The 20,076-nt window shown below is 54.2% G+C and overlaps 1 protein-coding gene across 2 annotated transcripts in view; it reads left to right on the top strand.

Annotated features, from left to right (window-relative positions):
* Positions 1–20,076, top strand: part of ITPK1 (inositol-tetrakisphosphate 1-kinase) — a 155,592-nt gene that overhangs the window by 26,524 nt on the left and 108,992 nt on the right. For both annotated transcript variants that reach the window (XM_018066174.1, XM_018066175.1), the window contains one exon: positions 12,008–12,032. In XM_018066174.1, the coding sequence (XP_017921663.1) occupies positions 12,008–12,032 (25 nt within the window). The remainder of the gene's footprint in view (positions 1–12,007; positions 12,033–20,076) is intronic.

Here is a 20,076-nt window from a genome sequence, read left to right as displayed (position 1 = left end):
CCATGCTAGGGGCTCAAGAAACAGGCATGAAATAAACGAATGAGGAAAAGGCTGCCTTGGATGGAAAGGGGGTTCTTGAGAAAGCAAGCCATTGGGAGGAATTTAGTTTAAGAAAAATCTTGGCTAAGAAAAGGCTTCGTCTCCCTACCTCCTGCAGCTTAGACCCATTCTTCTCCATCCTGAGTTCTTACCCTGCAAATTAAGGTCATCCCTGGAGAACTGTCCAGCAGGTTAACATCCTGCGTCAGGGAAGTGGGCCGCCCCCCCCAGCTCAAGCCACCCTGCCAGCGTTGGCACAGGGTGGGTTGTTAGCATGGACTTTAGTTCCAGGGGCACCCAGGTCAGGAGAAGACACTGTTTCCTGGCCCTTGCAGTCGGGGTTTGACTCCTCAGCACCTCTGCTGCCTTCCTCGTGGGCTGCCCTCGGAGAGGGGCCGTGCGAGGCAAGAGGCTTCTGCTGCTGTGGATGGTGGGCAAGGGGTGGGGTGTTCACACGAGGAGGCTGACAGCGAGGGCAGGTTGGGGGGAGGGCACGGAGCCAGCTGTGCTAGGAGCAGATGGGGTGGGTGAGGAGTGGGCACCTGCTGCAGAGGTCTTGAATGCTGGGGGGCAGGGATGAGTCACAGCCTAGATGTAGAGGGTCACAGGCCAGACCCCTGGGGGTGGGCAGGGTCGGTGGGTCCGCGGCGGCCCTCAGGACCGAGGCCTGTGTCTGGGGTGGGGAGGCTGCCCTTTGCTGACCCAGAAGCCTTCTTCCCCTATGGCCGGATGGGCTTCCTCTTTTCAGAGTTTCTCACTTCTGCCCGGGGCCCAGCTCCCCTTAGCCTCAGATTGGCCACTGCCGTGACATTCTGCATGGGGCTGACTGAGGGATTTCTTGGGCTGTTTGGGGCCTGTTGCTATGGCTGCCAGCTGCAGGGCCTGGCTGGGTGGGAGACCGGGCAGGAAGGAGGTGTGATGCATGCCTGCCGTCTGGGAGGAGGCTCTGGGGCTTCAGCTTTTGGTGCTGGGGTCCGCTAAGGCCCCAGGCTCGTCTTCTCCTCCCTGGGAGGCCCAGAGGACCAATTGCTTCTTTTCACTGGGGGTTAGAAATGCTTAAAGATGGGGAAGACCTCCTGACATGTTAGCCCGTCCCCTCCCGCATGTGCCCGTCTCCCTTCCGTGGCTCTGGCATCCAGCCTCGGCTTGAATCCCTCTCACCCCTGGGCAGTCACCACCTACCTACCTGCCTGGACAGCTTTCCTTGGGAGGCTGGCCGCCCCTTCAGCAGCTGAGCCTAAACCGGCTCCCTCCTGCTCGGGAAGCGTGGCTTTGAGCTGACCTTGTGGTCAGAAGGAGGCGTCAGCCCCTTGGAGAGGGGAATGCAGGCCTCCCCTTGCTCCTGGGGCCTCGGGAGACCCAAGCATGTCCAGTCCCCACTGCACAGAGGTCTCGGGATGCCTGCAGCTACCCAGGAAGCCCCTTCTGGGCTGTTGACCCGCGGGCCTCTCAGGGGAGATGGCACCCCCTCCTCTAGCCTCTTGGGGGTCAGGGGTCTGAGGAGGGAGTATACCCCAGACTTGGGGCAGTGGCTGGGTGGTGGTGGGGGGCACAGGTGAGAGGCAGGTCCGTCCAGAACAATTCCTCCCCCTGGAAATCCCAGAAGCTTCACCCCCGACAGACCTGGCTGGACTCCACCCTCACAGGTCACTGGACGGGTATGGTCTTTGCTGACAGACCAGGCTTGAGACTGTGGTTCCGCTGTGGCTGATTTCCTATGGGTCTTTGGATGAGTTCCTTTTCTTTTTTCTTTTTTAACACATAATGTATTTTTTTTTATCTCTATAGTTGACAAATAAAATTGTAATATATTTTTTAAAAGGCGATATGACCTGAAAAAAAATAAAAAACAAAACCCAGAGTAGAAATTGTGATGTGTCTGAAGTCTCTGGTGTGGTGACTCGGCGTGTGTGCACACTGTAAGGATGGACCGGGTCTGCCCCTCACATGTTTATTCGCTCCTCTTCTTCCTTTGCTGGGTGAGAGCAGCTAAGTTCTGCTCCGGGAGGTTTCAGTCATATAGTGGTTGTCAACTGCCGTCACCGCATTATTCATTAGATCCTCAGACCATTTTCTTTGAACTGACACTTTGTCTCTTTACCAACCTTGCCCATTTGCCTCATCCTGCCAGCCCCTGGCAACCATTATTCTATTCTCTGTTTCTTTGAGTTTGATTCCCGCCTCCCCACCCCCCCGCCCCCCACCCCCCTCCCCCCGGCAAGATTCCACTTAGAAGTGATACTCTGCACTATTTGTCTCTCTGTCTGACTTTTTTCACTTAGCATGATGTTTTGGGTGAGTTTCTTGACCTCTTTCAGTGTCCGCACTTGCAGAAACAGGATGGTCACAGCCCCTCGCGCAGCTTTGAAAGTTCTGCTCAGTGGCTGTCATTGGGTGTCTCTTAGGCCCCTCCTGGCCCCCACCTCTTCCCCTGCCTCTCCCCCCACTCTCCCCCTTTTCCCCTGAGTGGGGAGTGAGGGGCTTAGGAATTACTCGTGTTGCCAGTCCTTTGTTTGGGTTTATCCAACCCCTTGGAGCCTTCCCTGAAATTTGAGGGTCTCAGAGGCCCCAGATGAAGCCCCTACCTGATTCTAGAGTTGGGTGCTCAGGGCATCTGAAGGGACCAAGGGGCAGGGCCTGGTACCACCAGGGCCTGTAAATAGGTGCTGGGGAGGCCCCTGCTGGCCCCAGTGTGCCTAGGTGCTAGGCTCCAGTTCCAGCTTCTGTCTGCCGAGTCTTTTCTCGGCAGCTTGAAGCTGTGGCCTTCAGTGGAGCCAGGTGGCCTCGGCGTTGGGGGTAGGAAAGCCTCGGTGATTTGAGCACCTCTCTTAGGCCTAGAGGTGGACCCCAGGGTCAGGAATGTCATCCCTTCCCCCAGTTTATACAGCTAAGACTTCCAGGCCTGGGGCTTGAGGTCTCTGACACCCAGGGCCTGGGCCTTCTTCCCATCAAGAACCCCTGTATCGATATTTGGTTATACCCAGTGCCCCCTTTAGAGTCCCATGGGCAGTGTAGGGGCTTAGCTCGTTTCCCCCTTGGTGACTGTCGAGGCCCCCAGTGAACCTCTGGACAAATGTCAGTTTGCCACAGCCCACACATGGACACTTTGAGGGGGTGTCTGGGATGCAGGGGATGGCAGAGCTGCAAGAGCCTTGATGTTGCGATAACGTCTGGACAGAATAATGTCTGGCTACCCTCAGGTGTCCTCAGAACCTGTGAATATGGTCCCTTATGTTGCAGAGGGACTTTGAGGTGGGAGAGAATCCTGGATTACCTGGGAGGGCCCGGTGTAATCTCATGGGTCCTTATAAGAGGAGGGTCAGAGGGAGATGTGACAGTGGAAGCAGAGATTGGAATGATGTGGCCACAAGCCAAGGAATGCAGACAGCCTCTAGAACTGGAAACCGCAAAGGCGTGATTTCTCCCCAAGCTTCAGGAAGGAACATGGCTCAGCTGCTGACCCATTTTAGACGCCTGATCTCCAGAGCTGCAAGAGAACACACTTGGGTTGTTCTCAGCTCTACTTTGTTGTAATTTGTTACAACAGTAATGGGAAATGAGTGCAGTGTTCCAATGCACTGCCTTTTCCGGAACCTCCTGCTGGGAGGGACTGGGTCAAGGTCAGAGTCAGGCTTTGGCTCCCTACCCTTAGTCGCAGACCCATGGATAAGGTTGGTATTTGACTCCCAGGGCCTGCTTTCCCACTCCCCATCCTGCAAGTAGATAGGGGTTGGGAAAATATTTGATTCAGGTGCTGTGGTTTAAGTTTTCAGTGATTGGGGGTCGGGCCAACCTCACCGTTGCTTTGATGTGATAGCAGCCTTGTGCTTGAGGCAGAGGGGCCCAGGGAACCCCAGTGTCCAGAGGCCCTGGGGTTGCCCTAGCTGGTGTTGGTGCTTTGCAGCTGCCCTCCTGGCTGCGCCTGGAGCTCAGCTCAAGCGGCAGTCTTCAGAAACCTTCCCCTGTCACTGCCATCTTCCAGAGGCTTGCTCTGTTCAAGGGCCCTGTGGCTCCCAGCATCTCTAGGCAGAGCTTGTGGCTTGCGGGGAGGGGGGCCCCCTCTGTTCCCAGGCCAGCCCAGAGCTGGGTGGAGAAGGTCAGCAAATGTTTAATGACAGGGAACTCTGCGCCCCTGTGCTTGGAGGCTCAGGACAGCACAGGGCACAGATACCTCCCAGTCCTCCCTCCTCCCCCCGACCCTCCCCCCACCTCCAGCCACAGAAGGTGGCTCAAAGAACCCTTCTCTTGGTCTTGGATTCCAGCCCTCAGGCCTGGAGGGAGCTTTCAGTGGTAAGGGAATACTAGCAGCAGGATCTGGGTAGATGGAGATACTTAATCTGCTGTGGAATGCAGCTTTTAAAAGAGTGTTGGCATCCCAGAAGCAGGTCTGGCTCAAGCTTGTGCAGTTATTTTGAGCGTGTGTGGTACCTTGAGGAGAGTTGCTGAAAACAGTCCAGACCTTGGGCAGGCTTCTCCCTCCCAAAGTGAGTCCAAAGGACAGAAATATGACGCAGGGATTCTTGCCTCCCTTCCTGCTGGAGCTTACCTTGATCACTGGGCTAATGTTAAAATGACTTTGCATTCTTGGAAATAAGAAACTGCTCAGCAGAGAACCGACTGAGTCATTATTAGCCCCACGGCAAGTGACTGCCGGCCCAGAGCTGGGGGTGGCGGAAGGCGCTGGAACCAACCCTTCCTGATGCCCCTGTGGGTCTCCTGTTCCTGGTAACACCCTCCTGCCTGCAATTTAGGGCCCCTCCCTGACTATGAGAAGGAAAAATTATAGCACCTGCGTGCAAGGGGGTAGTCAAAGATCTGAAAAGAATTTCAAGTAGAGGATTTTTACACTGAAAAGTGAAGGTGTGTCAAGCGCCATTAAGGGAATTTCAACATTTGTTTTCAGATGAAAAGTCAGGGCTGTTTCCAATCTGAAGCAAAGACGGTTTGGAGGCAGCGGGGCACATTCTTGGGTTGTCTCCGCCCCTGCCTCAACTTCCCGACCCTGCAAATTGAGGAGTGGGCGTTTAGAGCGTCTTGGCTCCATACTGTCATGTGTCTCTGTAGCTAAGCCCTTTGGGCCCGGGCGGTTCTGCTTTCTTCCTGGAGGTGAGGGAAAGTGAGTCACTAACCCTGCCTCTCGCCCATCTCCTGGGTTCACGAGGAAAAGCCGCTTCTGGGGATCCTGTGGGCTTGTTCTAGGTCTGAAGGAGCATGCTGACTCATTCATGCCTCTGCGAGGACCCTCTGGCCTGCCTGCCTCCAGGTGGGGCACCTCGTATTGGGGAACGGCTTCAGTTACCAGAGTAGGTGACTGTCCAGTCTTGAGAACGGTTTTACACTCCCCCTTACCACTCCCCGCCCCCCCCACCCCCACTGCCCTCCAAGTAAAAAGACGTATGCTAGCTTTCAGTTCATCTGATTCTTTCTTGGAGCTGTCCAAACAATTCCAGTGTTTGTCCTGGCTGTAAAATTCTCTTCGTATGTTGCCTTTGTATTGGGCCATTTCAGTTTCTGGCACTGCTAAGAGAAGGGAAATCCAAATTATGAAACCATCAGTGAGTGAACCAGGTGAGTGAACCAGGCTGCAGCCATGGAAGCAGACAGGCAGGGGTGCTCAGGGATGGAGTGGAGCCTGGTACCCTCATTCGGGAAGTACTTGCCAGCGCCTGCCGGGCGTGTCGGGGAGGGGTCAGTGGTGGGCAGGAGCGGCTGGAATAAAGCACAGACTCAGATTTCAGGGGCTCATGGCCCCAGACTGAGCACAGAGTGGCCTTAAGTGTCCATGGCCTTGTGGCCAAAAGGCCATCGTTTCTGCCCGGGGAAGGGGCCAGGAACAGCCTCTCAGCACGTATGATGTTTGAGCTGCCCCTGATGGACGAGCAGGAGTTTGCCTAAGGATGGGAGTTTCACAGCAGGACCAGCTTGTGCAGACTCAGAGTTAGGTCAGGCTTGGGTGTTTTTACAGCACAGGGTCTCTCTTAGGAGAGTTTGAGGAAAGGAGGGGCTTGCGCTACTCTCCCAGTCCTTGTGTATGGCACCTCCAAATGCCTGTGCTAGGGATCTGGGGTGCAGATAGAGGACACAAGCCCTATTTCCTCAAGGAGTGTTTGTCTGTTGGGATAGGCCTGGTTAGGCTGCAGTAACAAGCCTCCGGAGAGGTTGGTGACAGCAGGTTTATTTATAACTCATTCAGAGTCCACTCTGGGCCCCGGTGACTCTCCAGGGCTGGGGGCCTCCCTGGGGTGTGGCCTCCCTGGGGGTGCTCAGCGCTGGTCCTCTGCATCTCGGCATCTCTCATATTCTCAGCACCATGGCCAGATGGTTCTTTGTTTCAGGGGCTGTTCTGTACATTGTAGGGCTTCTGCCTTCTACATGCCAGGCACACTTGCCCCAGGTGTGACAATCAAAAATGCCTTCAGGTGTTGCTAAATGTCCCCTGGAGGGCAAAATTGCCCTGGTTGAGAACTACTCCTAAGCTGAAAGTCTTCTTAATAAAAAGTCTTTAAAAAAGTTTTTTTTACCCTCCCTGGTTCCCAGACTGTCTTCACAGCCACCCAGCCAGGTTTCTAAGAGTGCATCTGGGATGGCTTTGGGGACCATCTGTGCCTCCATGCTCCCACAGTTTCTGAGCAATAGAAGGATAGGCTGGAGAGCCAACCACCAGCCATCAAATGGTTCTATTTGGGAGTGACATGGGTCACTTCGGTGCACATTTCCTTGGCCAAAGCAAGCCATGTAGCTGTGCCTAGCCTGGTGAGTGTGTGTGTGTGTCCAAGGGAGTGAGTGCCCAGGAGGAGAACTGTCATACTGGTGGACACCATTAATATCCACCTTACTAGCTGTTAGCTTAGTAGGGGTCAGCGGCCCAGAGCCAGGCAGCCTCCATGTCAGTGCACCGTGCTGGGGCGTGGGGGCTCCGAGGAGGGTGGGAGCCCAGGAGGGACCCTCAGGAGCTGACCTGGGCCGTGGGTTAGGTGGTGATGCTGGCGTGGCATTTGGGGCCGTGGGACCAGAGTGTGCCTCCATGCACAGGTGAGAGAGGAGGCCCGGCCGCCCATTGGGGGAGCCCCGAGTCCTCAGGAGACATTTCGAGGACCCTGCCTTCTGCTGGCCAGGGAGAGATGGGGGTGTGGGGGGTTTGCCTGCCGGCCTCGTAGTGCTAAAGGGCGTGTTATTCGGGGATCCTGAAATCTGGTAATTACCGAGCTGGCTGGGGTGCGAGTGATGCCTGGCTTTGCACTTACATAATTACACACTTGCCATCTCCAAGTGGTTTTTAGCTCTTTCTCCATGCCCACTGGGGGTGGTGGGGGAAGCCCCTGTTTCCGGGTTGATCCCCTCTGCTGTGAGATCGCTGCCGGGCGGCCTGGCCAGCCTCCCTCCGCAGTGGGGTTCTCCAGCCTCCGCCATGCCTTGGGGGGAGGCCGGTGGCTGTGGCCGTGCCCGTTGTGAGAAAGTGTTTCTTGATGAACCTGAGAGCCCCCCTGTTTGGCAAACTTCCCTCTTCTTCTGCCGCTGCTCTGTTCTCTCAGAGCTTCTGAAATTCTCCTAGCTATCACAGGACTTTTCTTTCCTTGTTGGGCAGAGGACACCTCTGATGGGGTGTCATCCCCTCTCCCTTGCTGATTTTTCTCCCTTGCTAGTGCTTCTCTTGCCTGCAGCCCTGGGTCTTATACCTGCCCTGGAAACGTCTGGAAGGATTTGAAATTCCCCAAGAGTATGCTCTCCTTGGATGTCTGGGAACGTAGGTCCCTTTTGCAAAGCAAATTCTCCCTTCATTGGATAGCCAGCTTTTGGGAAAGCAAGTTTATGAGTGGTGAGGTAGGCCTCTGTCCAAAGCTTATGAATCCAGTGTTTACCAAGGAAATGACAGTTTTAGAGCTGGGATTTTCTTGAGGTACAGGTTTTAGGTAAAATTCTTTAATTATTTTTTATTGTTACTTTTTCCTTTAATTTTAGAAGTATTCATAGTATCTATGCTCCTTGTCGAAAACTTAGAAACTACCAGAAAACAAAAAGAAGCACACGTCACTTTACCGCTGTGTGTGTGCACGCTAAGTCACTTCAGTCGTGTCTGACTTTTTGCGACCCTATGGACAGTAGTCCACCAGACTTCTCTGTCTGTGGGATTCTCCAAACAAGAATACTGGAGTGGGTTGCCATCCCCTCCTCCAGGGGATCTTTCCCACCCAGGGATCGCACCCGTGTTTCTTACATTTCCTGCTTTGGCAGGCTGGTTCTTTATAGCTAGCACCACCTTAACATTGCAGTTCCCTCCATATCTGTTTCTCAGATACCCAAGTAGTTAAGTGGGCTTAGATGTCCAGTTAACTGGATGCTCTGATGCCTGGCAGGCCCTGGAGAGGGTGACATGGCAGCTCCCCTTTGAGCAGCACTGGGAGGCTTTTCTAGATAAATCCTGAGCTCCTCTATTCCGCTTCATCAACTGGTTGATTGACCCGTGTCTACATCAGGCATCTTTATGCCAGACCTTGGAATGCTGGCAACTGTTTTGTTTTTTCATTGAAAACGTGCAGTTCTCTAGTTTGGGGGCAAGCCTTAGAGGCACATGGCACAAAACTCAAGCAGCATGAGGCTGCACAGTGAGAAGGAGGTCTCCTTCCCCTCACCTCTCAGACACCTTTGTCCTTGCTCTTGACCAGAGGCCAGGCCACAGCTGTTTTCTGGTTGATCTTTCAGATTCATTCTGCATGGACACAAGCATGCCAGGATGTTGTTCTGAACCCAAATAACCATGTGCGGCCCACAGGGTTTGCATCTTGCTTTCTGATAGCAGTATCTTGGAGAGAATGCAGGCCTTCCAGGGCCCGGAGCACTTCCTCGTTCTTTTAAACTGCTGCGTGGTACTCCTTTGACCGCTTGCTATTTGATAGCGGCCCCTCTTGGGGGGTTTAGCTGCTGCGAGCTTTTGCTCTCTCGGGCAGTGTGGCAGTTAACATTTGCAGCCCCAAATGCTTTGCTTGTCCAAGAGTGTCTGTGGGGTGAGGCCATGGGGTTTTCAGGAGAAGCAGTTTCCTCAGTTGGCGGCAGGCTTGCTTTGTCTTCCCTTCTCTCACTCCCGTCTCCCTCCCTCCTGCCCCGCCTCCTCCCGCTTCTCCTTTGGTGTCACAATTTAATTTCTGAACTTTCTGGTTAGGACCAGATTTCAGGAGCCTGCTGCTTGGGAAACGGGGCTATTGATACCTTTGTGCTGCAGAAATTCCAGGTGCAGAAGCCTGACCCGGCAGGCTTAGACCTTGTTCTCCCGAGTGTGAGGCGTGCCACCACCGTAGGGACGTGGTTTTCCGCTCACCTCCTTAGGCCCCCCTGTTACGCTGAGGCCCTGGGGCATGGAGACGAGACTTGCCCCCCTTGGTGCCTCTGAACCAGCTGTGCCATGACCACACGGTGTGGGGAGACCAGCTGTTCTCCGGAGGCTGCTGGGTCTTAGCTTGCCGGTCAGAGTAATGGGCGATCGCTGTGGAAGGCGCTGAGAGTGCTCAGTGGGCCTTCCCTCCTCACACCGTGAGCGTGTCTGGTGTACGTGTGGCTGGGTGCATGTGGAAAGGGGAGCCGAGCCCCCTCTTTCTGCCAGAAGCGCTGTTTATCCTGTTTCTAACACTTTAAGCTGCAGAGAAACTGCTCCGGCTCCTGGGAGCTCGGCCCCACTTGAGGCTTTCAGTCTGTCCTCAAGACCACTTTTTTTGTTGTGGTTTGTTTCTTTTATTTTATGTGTTCCATCCGTTTTCAAAATTGGAGTCCTGTTTGTTTCTTAGGGCGGGGGAGGAGGGTGGGCACCTTCTGGGCTGTGTGATGTGGACAGATTGGAAGTGACCGTAGCACCTGGCTTCCTAAGGACGTGAGAGCCGCGTGCCGGGGTAATCTGGATGTGGAGAGAATCCCCTCAGAGGGAGAAGCCAGGCCGGGCCAGTGCCTGGAGAAACCCCGTCCACCTGGCGCAGGTTATGTGCACAGGAGCCCGTCTCCTCCAGGCTGTCCGTCTTTCTGTCTGGAGTCTCATCTCCTGAGGCTTCTTTCTCCCTCAGCTGTTGGAGGTTTCCGTCCAGGCTGGGGGCAGGGGCTGAGCCAGGCGAGGAGACTCAGAGCCTAACCTGGCCAGTCACAGTCATGTGGCAAGTGACGGTGGCAAGTTACTGTTCCCGGTGCTTCCGGGGGGCCAGGACTGTCGGGGATGGAGGCGGGGATGCTGGGACTCAGAAAGGAACGGTGCAGGTTGCGAGCCGATGCCTGGAGGCGGCGCAGGTTCCCCGTGACACCATCCGTCCCCCTCCCGTGGTCCCTGCTGCCGTGTCCAGCCCGACCCTTCGTGAAATCAGGGAGACAGATGAGCTTTGGCTGCAGTTCCTTCTAGGACTGCAGAGCAGCTGGCAGTGGGGACCCTGAAAGCATCGGCCACTGTGGTTTTCAGCTGGGGTTGCTCGGGGCCCCAGGCCCTGGGAGGTGCTGTGGGTGGAGGGGTGGGCGGCAGGCGTGTCCCGCCGTGTGACTCGGTCATGCCTCTGCTGCATCTTACCATCTCACATGGGGGCCTCCTCGTGCACTGCGGCTTGGTGCCTGGTGCTTGGAAGATGCTGGGCAATGCTTGTGGGAGCCGTTAAATGACAGATGCCAGGATTGGGAGGTGTCCCCTCCGCTGTGCTGTGTGAGGTGATGGGTCTGCTCACCGTGGCCCAGAGGTTTCCCCAGGGCTTTGTGCCTCCCTCAGGCAGTGAGCCCCTTGGTGACCCGAGCCATGGCTGTTTCATTTGCGTTGTCCCCTGCGGGCGAGGCTGGGCACAGGAACCGACCTCATGTGCTAAAGTTCAGGGGGCGTCTGGATGCTGGGCAGGTGCAGTTAGTGAACTTGACCCCAACGCTGCTCCAAGGAGGCAATGTGGGCAAGGGAACCGCAGATCCTGACCTTACCTGGTCACAGCCTCCTCTGAGCATCAGGGGGGTGTGCGGTGGTGGGGAGGGGGGCCCAGCCTTTCTTCTCAGGAAAGTGCACACAGGCTTGGCTGTTGTGGTGTCTGAGGTCCATGTGGGCTCCTCCCCCACAGGTGACAACCCATTGCTGCTCCATAACCACAGACTGGGAGGGAGGGGTGCCCCAAGTTCACCCTGCATGCACGGGCGGGGAGAGGGCATCGCGAGTCAGGGAAGGCTTCCCGGGACGGTATCTGTCGGAACCGAGCCCGAAGGGCTGGGATGGAGAGTGAGGCCTGAGGCTTAGAGTAGCCAGCCCATCCTGTGTGCCCCGAACTGCTTGCAGTAAGGAATGTGGGTGGGCGAGTGAGCAGGGAGCCTTTGTGTGCTTCTGTGGGGATCTGGACCCCAACCCTGGCTCTGTGGGGTGGGGTGAGTTAGGGCACGCAGTCCTGGATTGTGAGGGAGACGTCAGGGGCAGGGGGACAAGGTCCAGGCCTGGGAGGATACTGGTGAGGGCCGTGGTGGTTGAACCAGGGTCAGAGGGTGGGTGGGGTGTCAGGGGGCTGAGATGGCCAGTGGTGGATTAGCAGCCGGGCAGGACTGGAGGGCCTGGGAGCCTGGTCCTTGTGGGAGGGTGGGTGGGCTGGAGTGGGATGGGCTGAGGCAGACCTGGGGGTGCCCAGGTGGGAGTGGGGTTGGGTGGTTGGCTTAAGGCCATCGGTGGGCGGAGGGTCTTCTTCTGGTGGTTCAGGCTGGAGCTGTGCCCACAAGGCCCAGGCTCCGGGATTGGAGTGGGGGACGGCTGGCTGTGGGCCAGATGGGCAGACGCCAGCCAGCCTCCTCTGGGCACCCAGCCCTCTCTCTCAGCCAGAAGGTGGCTCCGAGGACTGGCTGGGGGTTCATAAGTGTCCCCCTTGAGAGCGAGGTTATCCCGGGAGGTGTGGCCGCCGCCCTGCCTCCAGCTGGCTGTGGTGGAGGTGCTGGAAGGGTACTTACTCCCTGCTGGAGTAACCTGTGTTTTCTTTGATTTTCTCCACAGGAAGCGAGGCATAGAAGTCGTGCAGGTGAGTACAGACAGTGCCCTCGCCGCTGTGCAGGTGGAAGGGCCTGCAGCACTTGCCTTTCCCGCTCTTGGAGGAGTCTGGGCGCTTGGCCTCTCTCCACCTGCTCTTGTTTTAACTTCTCTTTCTGTGGAATCAACATGATTGCTGCCCAGGGTGGACAGGAGTTGGGGCTGGCTGTTTGGAGGGGTTGAGGAATTGTCGGTGGGGGAGCAGTGGGACCCTGGGTTGGGGTGGGCAGCGTGAGGGGGCATAGCCCCACGTCCCGGTCCTGGGTGCTGTTGTGGCCCGTCTGTGCCATCCTCAGGGGAACCCCAGCCCCTGGGTGTCTGCCTCAGCTGTTAGCCCTCTGGGGATGAGCCTTCTCCTACCTGGACCATCCTTGTATCATGACCCAAGAGGTGTCATCTCCATAGACCTTTCTTCTCCCCGCCCCAGGGTGCGTCCCCTCCCCCTTGTCAGTCCTCCTCTGCTCTCAGTGGCTGCATCTGATCTTCAAGATGTTCCCCTGGCCCCTGGGGGCATGGACTGAGTCAGCAGGGGCTCCTGATGCCCCGTGTCGCCTCACTCTGGGTTGGACTTGGGTCACGAGCTCACTGGGGCGTCCCTGATGGTTCTGCAGTGAAGAACCTGCCTGCAATGCAGGATTCGCAGGACATGCTGGTTCGATTCTTGGGTCAGGAAGATCTTCTGGAGGAGGAAATGGCAACCCACTGCAGTATTCTTGCCTGGAGAACCCCATGGACAGAGGAGCCTGGTGGGCTACAATCCCTGGCATTGCAGAGAGTTGGACATGACTGAGCACACACACGTACACACACGTGAGATGAGCTCATTAGCTGGAGAAGGAACGATGGTTGGAGAGAGAAGCTCTCCTGGGGTGTGGAGCTTGCCCGGTGGGCCCCAAATGGATGACAAGCTCGGCAGCAGCAGTGATGCCAGGAGGCTGGGTCTGTCTGAGAGTGGGGAGGGGTAGGGACATGCCAGGGGTGCCTGCTGGCCAGCTCCGTTTGTCCTGACAGTTATGACTCGTGGAGGGATGAGAAGGGGGCCATTTCTCTCTGAGAGGACATGAAGATGCCCTCAGACCCTTCATGAGGGGCAGGCTGTGATGTTTGCACCAGAGGTTCTGCCTGGCACCTAACAGGTACTTGGTGAGTCCTGAGGGTATCCTAGTTGGGCTTCCTGTCCCTGCCCAGGGTGAGTCTGCCTGTGTGTGCAGCTTGGCTGGGGGGCCCTTCTTCCACCTGGGGCTGCAGAGAGGGGAGCCCAGACTAGGGCTTCATCAGGGCGGATGGGAGCCTGCACACCCACTAGAATATCTGAGGAAGGCTTTTATACAGGCTGCTGAGAAGTTCTCAGAATCCACCTTGTTAACTTCAGCCCCCACCCCCCTCCCCACACCTGGCAGGTTCAGGGGGTGGTGCCCTCAAGCCGCTCTGCCCCTGGGACCCACAGGGTGTGGGTGGTGGGTGGGGTGGGGCTGGGCACCTCTGTCTGGCCGCTGTGGTGGCCGGCTGCTGAATTCTTCCTCCTGGTCTCCCTCTTCATAGCTTGTGGGTTGAACTTGTCACCCCAAGGCTGAGGTTTGTTTTGGAAGAGGAGGTAGTTTCTAAAAGCTTCTCAGCAGCTGTGTGTTTTTCATCCTGCCTCATCTTGGCTCTGCTGTTCCATGATCTGCGCCGAACGCTTCTGTGGACCTCAGTTTCTCCATCTATCGAAAGGGAGAGGTCCAAAGGATACTCAAAAGTAATGCTTTCAGTGCCATTTTTGATTGATTAGTAGTGTCTGCTGGAGGATTTTAAAGCCTGTGAATGGCTGCGGGGTGGATTGGTAATGCCTGCCTGGGGTCCAGCAGCGGGCAGAGCAGGTGCAGCTGTATTCATGTCCCTCTGGAGCCTGGTGTCTCCTGCTCCAGGACACTTTGGCTTAATTTCTTCTCTTAGTCATCTTTGATGGTTTCCTTGGGAGCCCCCGATCCTTTGTAGATGCTGCGTACTCACCACCAAAGCCTAGACCCGTAGTTGAAGCTATAGCTGGAGGTCACTGTGAAGGGCCAGGTACTTCCTGGAGGTTAGCTACAGCCTCCATCAGGGTCCACACGGAAATTTCTCTCGGGAGCCGTTTTTAGAGGCAATGAATTCATGCGCTCATGAACAGTCGCTGCTTAAAAGGTGAAGAAGTAGGCTCTGTCCCCAGTCCCTGATCCCTGTTCATACCAGATCCCAGACTATAACCCAGTGTGATGCCACCTCTCCCATGGGAAGGGACAGGAGGGGGGCAGGCGGAGGGAGCCCCTGGAGCTTCAGGATGTGAGGGCCAACCCAGGGGTCAGTGTGTTTGCGTTTCATGGCTTCCCGGGAAGACCAAGACCTTTAAACCACTTAGTCTCTGGGTGGAACGGGAACTGGAGCCATTGTTTTAGAATGTACCAGGCAGAAGAAGAGTTGTGAAATCTTTCTTGATGGGTCTGCTGTTCATTTGGGCGATGACTTGGGGGGAGGAAGTGGCGGCTGGGGACCAGCATGAAGGCAGGCTGGACGCTTTCCACGCCAGCATCTAAAAATAAAACCCACCACGACGCCTCTCTGTTCACCTCCTCCTGGCATCCCTGCATGTTTGGAGAACTTGAAATTTCAGGATACAGAGTAAAAACTCTTTGAAGAAATTGGAAACCAAGCCACTTGGTTTTTTTTTTTTTTTTTCAAAATCAGCCAAGCCTCTGTGCAGCAGACCCCAGGCTGGTGGGCCCCTGGATGCTGGCGATGGGCGTTTGCCAGTCACTGGGTGGCAGTGATTGAAGAGGAAGGAGCAGAGTGAGCATGCCACAGCTGCCACTCAGTATTTCCTGCGTCAAGTGCTCTGAAGGGCATGGTCCCACTTTGTGCAGCCACTCAGTGATGTGAATGGTGTTTTCATGTCCATTTTAGAGATTAGGAAACTGAGGCTCAGAATTTTCCCCTCAAGGAACTGGATTGGTTAAGTTTGTGGAGTTGAATTTGAGTGCGGTTTGAATTTGAAAAGCCCATGGTTTTTCTGGATTTTCTGCAGGTCTCTCCTGCATGTTTATAGATTGCTCTGCTTACTACATGCTTTCATACCTGTTGTTACCTGGGCTTTGGCTCCTGTTAATATTTTTTTAAAAAAAGGATGTTGGGACCTAGGTTCAGGAACCAAGACTGTAAAATGAGACCTGCAGTGTGTCCTGGTCACAAGAGTTGTTCTTCCTGCTGTTGAACAGCAGTAGTAACACTATGAGTAGCACTATGAGTGCTAACATTTATTGGGCACCACTGTCTACCAGGCAGTGATGCCATTTGCTAGAAGGAAGCATTTGTGTGTGACCTCTCCAAGACGGGGGTGGGAACACACTGATGAAAGTTAGCTTTGCAGACCCTCGGCTTCTCATCTGTTCGTTCCCACAGCTGATCTCATGGCTTTTGGTTCTTCCACATTCCAGCCAACACTTTGTATCCTCTGTCTTTTCAATTTTAGACATTTTAGTACTTGTACTTCGGTATGACCTTGTGATTTCCATTTTCGTCTCCCTCAAAATTAATGATGCTCAATACTTCTTCCTGTCCTTCTTGCCCATCCGTGTATATCTTCTGTGAAGTGTCTATTCAAATCTTTTGCCCACTTAAAAGTTGGGGTTTTTTTAAAAATTAAATTTTAGGAACTCTTTCTATATTCTAGGTACAAGTCCTTAGATGCAGAAAAAACGTTTGACAAAGTCCGGCATCTATTCAGCATAAAATCCTAAGCAGTCTAGTGGAAGGAAACTTCCCTAGTCTGATAAAGGGCATTGTGCAAAAATTCTACAGCTCATATCGTATGTAATGCTGAAAAAATAAACTTTTTTCCCTGGGTCGGGAATGGTGAAAAAACATCTCCCCCCGCCCCCCCCCCCCCCCGGGTTGGGAAGAGCCCCTGGAGAAGGAAATGGCATTCTTGCCTGGAGAATGCCATGGACAGAGGAGCCTGGCAGGGTATAGTCCATGGGATCACAGAGTCGGACATGACTGAGCGGCTGATGCTTTCACTCCTTATATCCAATATTATATTGCAGGTCCTAACTAGTGCAGCAAGGACAAGAAGAGAAACAAATGGCATCCAGATTGGGAAAAAAAAATTGAGTTTTGATAATAAATTACTGTAATTCTTGTCATATAATTCTGAAGGAATTTAGAGAATTTGCTATGGTAAATCTCTTTCCATCTATTTATTTGACTAGGTGGTTTCAGCACTATAAAATTTGAAAAATGGAGATAGAATTGATAATAAACTCTGCTTTATTCTGGCAGTAGGTAATAGTCATCTGTGGGTTTGTGAAATAATTTAAAAGCATTACCATTCATCTCTTCTAAGATTTATTTCTAATAAAGTTTAATTTTTATGATTATTACCTATATAGATTTATATTTCTGCTGTATTGATCAATTATGTGCTAATAGTAGTTGTAATAATAATTCAATCCAGAAGAAAATTTTTGATACTTAGAGCTTTATGGTTACATGAAATTAAAAAATTGACATTTATATACATTTTTCTTTTTTGTCTCATAGTATGTTAGACTAATCAGTGAAAAAGGCCTTCAAACACGAAATACACTGAAAGTAGAAATGTCTCAGGGTTGTGGATTGGAAATTGGAGTTTGAGGAGGCAGAAGGAGCCTTGCTATCTTTCCAAGTGTTTAAGAAGCGTCCAATTCTGTAATTTTAAGATGGATGACGGTGGATCTTGAATTGCTATGGTATTTAGAATTCCACTGGGTCCATTTGAAAGAGACACAGTAACAGTTTTATTTTGAAATGTTAATATTTACAATATGTTGGAAATTACATCCTCTACAAGTATTTAAACTTATGATGAGAAATTTAGATGTCAGCTTGAAAATGTACAAATAGATACAGAGTTTTAAACATTTATTTTGGGGGTTTGGATTGAAGGCCCATGCTTTAGAGTGTTACCCCGTTTGCTTCCCAGAACCAGGCCCTGAGGCGGACACAGCCCCAGAGAGCGGGGTCAGCAGCCCGGCTCTCAGGCCATCAGCAGCCCTGCCCGACTTGGACCCTGGGGTCCGGGCCTCCGCTGAGACTCAGAAAGGCCTTGGCAGTGGGCTCGTCTGCAGGGTAACTGGCCTCCCCTGACTGGGTCTGTTAGGCCAAGAGATGCTTGATAATAATGATCGCCTGCCGTTACCTGCTCAGGAAGCCTGAGAAGCCCCAGGTGAGCCCAAGTCCAGCAGGGCTGGGAGGACTGGGAGTCCCGCCCTGTGATCAGTGCTGGGACTCGGCTAGAGCACAGTGGGGAGAATGGGTCAAGAGGCCGGCCACCCCGTGTCCTCAGGGGGTGCCTGTCGTGATGGTGATGGTTGCAGGTCCCTATTTGTCTCAGCTTCCCCTCTGTACTGTTGTAATGAGGGTGCTGGATACACAGACCCCGTTGACTTCTCCATTTCAGGTGTTGACAGGTGGCCTCACTGAGCCAATGAGCGTGAAGTGAAGTGAAAGTCGCTCAGTTGTGTCTGACTCTTTGTGACCCCTTGGACTATACAGTCCATGGAATTCTCCAGGCCAGAATACTGGAGTGGGTAGCCTTTCCCTTCTCCAGGGGATCTTCCCAGCCCAGGGATTGAACCCAGGTCTCCTGCATTGCCGGCGAATTCTTTACCAGCTGAGACATAGGGGAAGCCCCAGTGAGCGTGAGGGTCCCTCATAGCCGGCAAATGCTGGATGGGAAGACTGCCCCTCTCCGCCACCCCTTGCAATAGGATTCAGCAAACCTTTACCTGCTGGGTCCCAGGCTGTAGGTGCTGGAGACTCGCATGGGCCCAGGCCACATCCCTTCAGCTCTCTGAAGCCTACCGTTGGCATTCAGACCCAAAGAGGGTAGGGAATCGTGGGCATGGATTGTAGGCACAGGCATGGAGGAGGGTCCTTACCCCACTTTCGTAAATCAGGAAGGCTTCCTGGAGGAAGGCAGGGTGAGCCTGGCTAGTGGCGATGAGCCTCGTCCACCTGACAGAGCCTGGCTGAGAGGTAGGGTTAAGCTCACAGCCCCTTCTGCTCCCAAAACTTCTAGGTGTTGAGTGACCTAGGGCTGAGCACAGCACGTTATCACGGCCTTTCCACTCAGTGAGCCTTTGTCGGGAGAAAACATGCCACGACACTTGAGTCATCTGTGGCCTGGGGCTAAAACGTCAGCCTTGCAAGACGCCCTTCCAGGGAACATTTTTCACTCTGACCTGATCCACGGGGAAGGCTTGGGAGGGAAGCTGGTGAGTTTTCCGTCCCTGGACCCCATCTCCCTTTTCAAGGGCAACCTTGAATTTAGTGGAAGAAGTTCCGGTGGGAATGTCGTGCCTATGTGCTCCCACCCGCCTTCAGCCTCAGCATCCTCAGGAAAATGTATTTTGCATCCCACCGCCTGCCCCGCCAGGTTCCGAGCGCTGTCTTTCACCAGTTATTTTCAAAGTGCAGGGGGGAGCAGGAGATGGGTGTTAGCAGGAGAGGGGTTGGAGTCTTATTTTAAAATGCAAATGAGCAAGCTGTAAGCGTGAGAAGTACAGTTGCTGATTGTAGATTTGTGGTCCTCCTTCCAAATTCCTTGAGAATTCAGACATTACGAAACCCCCCGTCTCTGGAGCAGCCGTTCTTTCTCAAGCAGGTTGAGGAAGTAAATATGTTTTCCCAGCTTGCAGGAGTGAAGGGCGGGCGGCAGGTTCTTCCTGGAGGTTTCTCCAGAGTTGTTGCTGCCTGAGATATTGGAGCTCTTTGTGTGTTCCTTTCCCTTTTTCTGCACAAACCATTCAGGGCAGGAGGTTGGGCGGCAGAAGAAGCAGCAGAAAGGAAAGGCTAAGAGAGATCGATGCCAAGATCAGGCCATGTGCCCAGGGCACATGGAGGACTGGGCGCTGGGCATCTGAAGTTGAAGGGGTACCGTGACAGTGTTCCCAAGCTCACAGGCAAGCCTGGAGGGTGGGAGGACTTGTCTGTGCCTTCGTGGGGGCCTGCGAGGACACGGGGCAGGGGGCTGTGGGCATGGAAAGAGGGGAGTGGGCAGGGGCTGGGGGAGGCCTTATAGGGAAGTTGAGGCTTCTGGATACAGGATAAACCAGGCGCAGGTGTGGGTGGGGAGGTGAGGTATTTGAATGTCATTCTGGGCAGGGAGCACAACCTGTACAAGGAGCCTGGGGCTGAGAGAGGGGCTTGTTTGTCTGGCGGTGGAGTGGTTTGAAAGCACTGAGGCCTTGGCCACAAAGGAGATGGCAAGCAGTTAAGTCAGAGAGGGGTGGTAGGGCCAGAGGAAGGCCAGGTGAGCTGTTCGTGGGCTGCTGGGTCAGGGAGCATCAGAGGGCTTCTCCATGGGAGAGGTGATGGGGGAGGGTCCCGCTGGGAGGACATATGGTGGAGGGGGGCAATTAGACATGGCCAGACTGGAGCAGAAGAGCTGGGTCTTCTGGTCAGAGGCTGGGGTCAGGCCTTATCGGGGGTGCTGGGGTCTGGCCAGAACTGACACAGTAGTGGATGGCAGGGGAGACAGATGGCAGGGTGTGGGGCCTGGGTGGGTGTGTGCGGGGGTGCCGGAGAGTGAGGGGTCAGTCCTTAGACTGGGGGGCGGGGGTGTGGGCGGTGCAGGAGGCGGAGCCGTGGGGAAGGGTTGTTGGTTCAGACAGTTGTGCTCAATGAAGGCGGCTCAGGTCAGCAGCGCCTCTCCCACGGAGAGCTGGGAGGGGTCACATGGCTGGGAGAGTGGTAAGCTTGCCTCCAAGGATTAGAGTTGTGGAATTCTCCATTCAGCTTAAAAAAAAAAAAGTATGTTATTTAGTTAATAGTTTCACATGATTTATGATTCACATGATGCAAAAATTGTTTTAAAAAGCATGGAGTTAAAGGTGTCCAGTGATTAATCCCTAGCTGGGTTCCCTTCGCCACCCACACTCTCTCCAGGGTGGCCCAGCTGGCTGACCTTGGCACCTCCTGGTTTTATTTCCTGGTAATTGGGGCCCAGGTAGGGTTGGACACCTGTGAACATCCTTCCTTCT

This window comes from Capra hircus, chromosome 21 (genome assembly GCF_001704415.2).
Source record: "Capra hircus breed San Clemente chromosome 21, ASM170441v1, whole genome shotgun sequence".
Taxonomy (NCBI): Eukaryota; Metazoa; Chordata; class Mammalia; order Artiodactyla; family Bovidae; genus Capra; species Capra hircus.
This window is presented reverse-complemented; position numbering and strand designations above follow the sequence as displayed.